Source organism: Neolamprologus brichardi, chromosome 6, assembly GCF_056152115.1.
Source record: "Neolamprologus brichardi isolate AB-2024 chromosome 6, ASM5615211v1, whole genome shotgun sequence".
Taxonomy (NCBI): domain Eukaryota; kingdom Metazoa; phylum Chordata; class Actinopteri; order Cichliformes; family Cichlidae; genus Neolamprologus; species Neolamprologus brichardi.
In genome coordinates this window covers 1594455-1600454 of record NC_142109.1, presented here as the reverse complement: position 1 = coordinate 1600454, position 6000 = coordinate 1594455, and the positions used below count along the sequence as shown (strand labels likewise).

The 6000-nt window shown below is 43.9% G+C and overlaps 3 protein-coding genes across 3 annotated transcripts; 2 read left to right on the top strand and 1 right to left on the bottom strand.

The window, feature by feature from the left end:
- Nucleotides 1-793: 793 nt before the first annotated feature.
- On the bottom strand, nt 794-1321 carry LOC148102373 (histone H2A). Its single transcript, XM_087841434.1, has one exon. The coding sequence runs from the start codon at nt 1300-1302 to the stop codon at nt 916-918; it is 387 nt and encodes a 128-aa protein (XP_087697560.1). The 5' UTR covers nt 1303-1321; the 3' UTR covers nt 794-915.
- A 316-nt stretch (nt 1322-1637) lies between these two features.
- On the top strand, nt 1638-2076 carry LOC148102372 (histone H3). The gene has a single exon (XM_087841432.1). The coding sequence runs from the start codon at nt 1644-1646 to the stop codon at nt 2052-2054; it is 411 nt and encodes a 136-aa protein (XP_087697558.1). The 5' UTR covers nt 1638-1643; the 3' UTR covers nt 2055-2076.
- A 1313-nt stretch (nt 2077-3389) lies between these two features.
- Nucleotides 3390-3734, top strand: LOC102781913 (histone H4). Its single transcript, XM_006806811.3, has one exon. The coding sequence runs from the start codon at nt 3395-3397 to the stop codon at nt 3704-3706; it is 312 nt and encodes a 103-aa protein (XP_006806874.1). The 5' UTR covers nt 3390-3394; the 3' UTR covers nt 3707-3734.
- Nucleotides 3735-6000: the final 2266 nt, after the last annotated feature.

Below are 6000 nucleotides of genomic sequence, written 5' to 3'. Positions count from 1 at the left end.
AAAGAAAGTTGTGTTTTCAAAATTGGAGTTCAAGTTATTTTTCCTTCCAATAGTGTTAACATACTACACAGGTCATGAACAAGATTTTAAGTTTTCATTGTAAGCGGGCTAAAGCAGTTAATTAAAAGTAGTCTAATATATGCTGTAATTTGATTATTTTAATAAACATGTAACTTGGATGGATTTGATGCCTGCGTGACCACAGTGCACACGTCTGCTGTTGCTCACAGTGGTCCAAGTGTCTGCTCAGACACATGAAAAATTAGAGGGAACATGTGTCATGAACCACATCATGTCTGTTTCCATGAGCTTAGGATCTGCTTTTAATGTCAACCATGATGTATTTCTACGGCCGTAGTTAGCATATGAGTAATGAGTAGCTCCGAATTGTTAAGAGTGTAAAACGTGATGTAGTCAGTTGTGTTGAAGGTGATCTTTTGACTTGAGCAAGTTTGTTAGAATAAAGTGAGATTTGTGAAAGATGCAAGCTAACGGAGGTGAAAAGGGCACAAGCATCGATCACGCTGCGAGAGAGACTGCAAGTGGTTTTGATCCAAGAAAAAAAAAAAGTGTGCAGTTAAAAAAAAAAAAAAAAAAAAAAAAAAAAAAAAAAACTCATTGAGATTAAAATCTCATTTTCAAGAAAGAGACCTGGCAGCATGGAAACAAAAGTCATAACATTTAAAACAAATACATGAGTTTATGAAAAGAAATATACCTTCTGGAAAAATTTTGTAAGACTAATACGTAGTAAGTAACTAAAAGGTGATGATCACACACAGGCGAGAATAAGGTAATATTACATTTCCATATAGCAGATGAAGAGCCACGAGGATTTTTGCTCAGAAAGAAGTGTGTGGCTCTGAAAAGAGCCTTTGTTGATTAGTTTGGAGCGTGAAGCAGAGGCTTTGGCATTTACTTGGCCTTGGCAGGCTTCTCGGTCTTCTTGGGCAGCAGCACGGCCTGGATGTTGGGCAGCACACCACCCTGGGCGATGGTGACTCCGCCAAGGAGCTTGTTGAGCTCCTCGTCGTTGCGCACAGCCAGCTGCAGGTGACGTGGGATGATACGAGTCTTCTTGTTGTCGCGGGCTGCGTTGCCAGCCAGCTCGAGGATCTCAGCGGTCAGGTACTCGAGCACAGCTGCCAGGTAGACGGGGGCGCCGGCACCCACGCGCTCCGCATAGTTGCCTTTGCGCAGCAGTCTGTGGACACGACCCACGGGGAACTGGAGTCCGGCACGGGATGAGCGGGTCTTAGCCTTCGCTCTGGCTTTGCCTCCGGTTTTGCCACGTCCACTCATCTTGAAACTTCTCCTCACAGTGTTAACACTCAAAGGAAATGTGGCCCGATCGGCGCCGAGCCTGGCTTATATTTCCGCAGAGCGCGGGCAGCTTCGTCACACACCAATCGCAGACAGGCTCGCGGCAGCGCGCGTTTTCAAAGCACCTTCCTCCAATGAGCAGCACACACTCAGGCGGGGCGGTGCTCCTCTGAGCGGCGCTGAGCACCACGTGAAGCCCCTCACCAATCACGAGCCGCAGCGGCACCGCGTCACAGCCAGTCACACACTTTAAGAGCGGCGAGTCTCCTCCGCTTGTTACATTTTCTGTTCTGAACACAGGAAAGGTAAAGAGAGAAAGAATGGCAAGAACCAAGCAGACCGCTCGCAAATCCACTGGCGGCAAAGCCCCCAGGAAGCAGCTGGCCACCAAGGCCGCTCGTAAGAGCGCCCCGGCCACCGGAGGCGTCAAGAAGCCTCACCGTTACAGGCCCGGCACCGTGGCTCTGCGCGAGATCCGCCGTTACCAGAAGTCCACCGAGCTGCTCATTCGCAAGCTGCCCTTCCAGCGCCTGGTCCGCGAGATCGCTCAGGATTTCAAGACCGACTTGCGCTTCCAGAGCTCCGCTGTCATGGCTCTGCAGGAGGCCAGCGAGGCTTACCTGGTCGGACTCTTCGAGGACACCAACCTGTGCGCCATCCACGCCAAGAGGGTCACCATCATGCCCAAAGACATTCAGCTGGCTCGCCGCATCCGCGGAGAGAGGGCTTAAGCTGTCTGCACGCACTCCTTCAAACAACGGCTCTTTTCAGAGCCAACACACTCACACCGAGAGCGCGCTCCTTTCTTACAAGAACATTCATCTTATACAACACAGTACAATGTGCTTGATTTGTTTTTAATATAATAGAAATCATATTGTTGGTAAGCACCAGTACTTACAATTCTTTCCTGCTACACACAACTTTACATTACTTACAGTACAACTACTGCTTCTATAATAAGTGACACTCATTCTTAATTCCTGTGTACCAGGTATTATGGGGCTTCATCAGCAGGAAAACTACACATAGTTACAATTATAAAATGTGTCCCTCCTTTATTTCTCAATGCTGGTCACATTGGAGGGCTTTGCGCTATGCCATATCATTGACACCCCTGCTCTAAAGTATCTTTGGGGAAACTCCTGTTGTTTAAATTGGCTATAAATTATGAATGTACATAACAATAAGCCTAACATGGATCAGATATTTTTCACAGTTCATGTTCAGTTCAAAGGTGCATTTTTTTTTTATTTTTATTTTTTCACTCCCCAAAGATATATAAAAAAAATAATCATTTAAAATAATTCTTTGAAGTAACTTTGAGCATGGAAACACAACATCGTCATGTTCCGCTGCCGTTGATACAATACCTAGGCCACATCGCTGATGTTGCATTGATCTTCCCACACGAACGACTTTTGGCAACTCTGTTCAACTAATCTCACTGCACAAACTCTCTTCACACTTTCACATTGATAACATACACAAAAATTATACTGTGAAGCTGTCCACAACAGTCCAGTCAAGTAGACATCATAGATATAGTGCTCCCACAGTATGACTCGCCGCCACTTTCAAGTCAGAAAATATACTGTTGACATTCTGAATAATCTGTTGCCATCATCTGTCAATGCTATTGCATGTAGCAAAGCCAATATAAACACACTTCTAAAAATACATTGATTATGGAAGTTCTGGAATTCAGAGTTTCAAGGTAAAACCGCATTAACAACCTAGTTGATCTGGGGACAACTAATAATATTTCATGGCATGACCTTTCCCCCCTTTTCTGGCTCCGTTGGAGGCACCACTGCTTATTGGCCTTTAATAAACATATTAACTGGAAAACTGTTGGATTGTCTCTGTGACACATGTAGTACTCAATCTCATATCGTGTACAGTACACAGCTACTGCACCCCAGGCACAGTCATGCTGTTCCTCATTTCCGACAAAGGCCAGTAGATGGCCGTAGTTTCAAGCACTCCTGTTTTCTTTTACGTCCTCAAATCACATGTAAATTCAGGAGTCCGCCAAGCAACCCTTCACATTCGTTTCTGAACAGCCAAAATGAGTGGTCGCGGGAAGGGAGGTAAAGGACTCGGCAAAGGAGGCGCAAAGCGTCACCGTAAGGTGCTGCGTGATAACATCCAGGGCATCACTAAGCCAGCTATCCGCCGCCTGGCTCGCCGTGGTGGAGTCAAGCGTATTTCTGGTCTCATCTACGAGGAGACCCGTGGCGTCTTGAAGGTCTTTCTGGAGAACGTCATCCGCGACGCCGTCACCTACACCGAGCACGCCAAGAGAAAGACCGTCACCGCCATGGATGTGGTGTACGCTCTCAAGAGACAGGGCCGCACTCTGTACGGCTTTGGTGGTTAAACTCACAGAACTCATCAATAACAACAACGACAACAAAGGTCCTTTTCAGGGCCACCCATCTCTTCTGTAGAGCTCATCCTATCGCTTTTGTTTGTGTCTAGTCAAGTTCTATCAAACTTCATTTATTTTCATATAAATAGTCAATCTGATGTGTGTGGGTTTTGGGTTTGCTTACTGCCGCAGCTTTATTCTCTGCATAACACCTCCCTTGTCTGTCTTCCACGTCACCTGCATCCAAATCAATAACTATTCATTCATGCATATATGACATGTAGCACACTCAAATTCTGAATGTGTTTCCAACTTATTTTTGTCCAGAACTTCACTGCACAAAGCTCAATGTACCACGTGGCGAACAAATATTTAGTGTTAAAGGAAGAAGATGGTAAGTGTAATTATATACAGGCTTCTTCAAAAGATTACTGCCATAAACATGACTGCTGCCTGAGGCTCCACTGACTCAATCAGCAGTGAGAGAGCAGCCGCTCTGTCTTTTACTTTTTCTACTTTCAGCTCACAATAAGCCTGCGCTAATTTAATGAATTCCTACCTTTTCAGACATTTAGTCTGTTATTTAAATATTTACGTTTTAACTTAAAACTGTCTCTAGCCTTGACTGTGTACAACAATTCTGATGACACAAACTCCGAGAAAGATTAAAAACCGGTGCAAAACAGATGGGAACCTGTGATTATCAACATTAAAAACACTTTTTTACATTTTGTTGTACATTGCACTGCCTGTCAAGCAGCTGAAACAGTTCTAGGGAATGTGCTAATTATCCAAACCTCTTTGTGATTCAACAGTTTTTATTCATTATCAGCACAAAGTGAAAACAAAACAAAAAACAAACAATCCCATACATTTACAAATCATTACATACATTTACAAATACATCAGCAGCTGTTGCTGTAAATTAATGTCGTTTCATGCCATACCACAAGGTGGCCATATCTGTTAACATGGGCATGCGAGCTAAGAAGCGGTGAGATACTCTTCTTCTTCCGGCTGGCTAAGATTGAATAATAAAAGTAAGTTGTAGATCATAAAAGGACGCTTTCTTCATAAATAAGGAGACAAACAAAACACATATATGGGAAAAGGAGGAGAGAAAGAACCCCCCACCAGAAGGAAAACCCCTCAAGTATTTACAATCTTTTCACCCACAGATTTCTAAAAATAAGAGACAAAAGTGAACTCCCATCCTTTGTGCTGACTTCCAATTTACCTGGAGGCACACTAAAGACAACTGGCCCCTCTCAACAATTAGGACCATTCATCTGGCAAATAAAAAAGCAAGGGAGACCAAACTTTGAAGAACAAATCGTACGGTTCTCTTAGTGAGACATCCACATCTTCCTGCTGTGATGAACGCCTGTCCCATGGACGATGACTTTGAGGTTGCAAACCCTGAAGAGGACATCGACACAAGAGTTGAGGAGATGACAGTTCTGAATGAAACTGTCTGTACATTTGAAGGGGGCTGGCTGACAGGGAAAGGAGATTTGTTTAGGAAAAAAGGGAAAATATGGTTGATACAATTCTCATTTTTATTGTGTATTCAACACTTTTTCTGCTGTAGTAGATAGCTTTTCTCTATTTACAGATTGAGCATTTCCACGGCAACTTGGTGAATAATAAATATTTTTATTTCTCACTCTGATTTTTGTGTAATTTTTTTTAGGTTCTTCGCAACATTGAGAGGGCACAGGACACCCAGAAGAAGACCTTTGGAACACGGAAAAGGAAGCAGGTAAGACAGTGTGTTGTTCAAGCAGGTGATGATGTTCTTTTGTCAGGTGATCCAAAGAGACGACGCACTGGAGATGCATTATTGAGCCAACACCAAGGACCGTACACTGTGGCCAGCATCACGCCAAAGGGGGTGGCCACTATTGTGAAGGGAGCAACTTGCCAGAAGGTAAACGTGTCCAGGCTGAGGAACTACCACAGATCAAAAAGTAAGAGTATGACATGCAATAAGTAGTCGCAATTACATTTTGATTCAATGTTAAAAATGGATTAAAGTTTGTATGTCATGCCACATATTTGCATATTATCAGATCCACCAACTGAGAGGAAGTTTCTCCTGGACCACTCGTATGGGACTCCGGAATGGCAGATTGATCATCAGTATGCCAGTCCAGGAGCAAAGTGGCAGAAAGACTTGGAACCTCTTCAGTCCAGTCTGGTAAGGCACATTTCTGTGCAGTCACGTTAAATCTTTATAAGTCAAAGTCGTTGATGCTTTTAGAATTGCTGAAGCATGAGAGTAATTCCAGCCTTATTTAGTA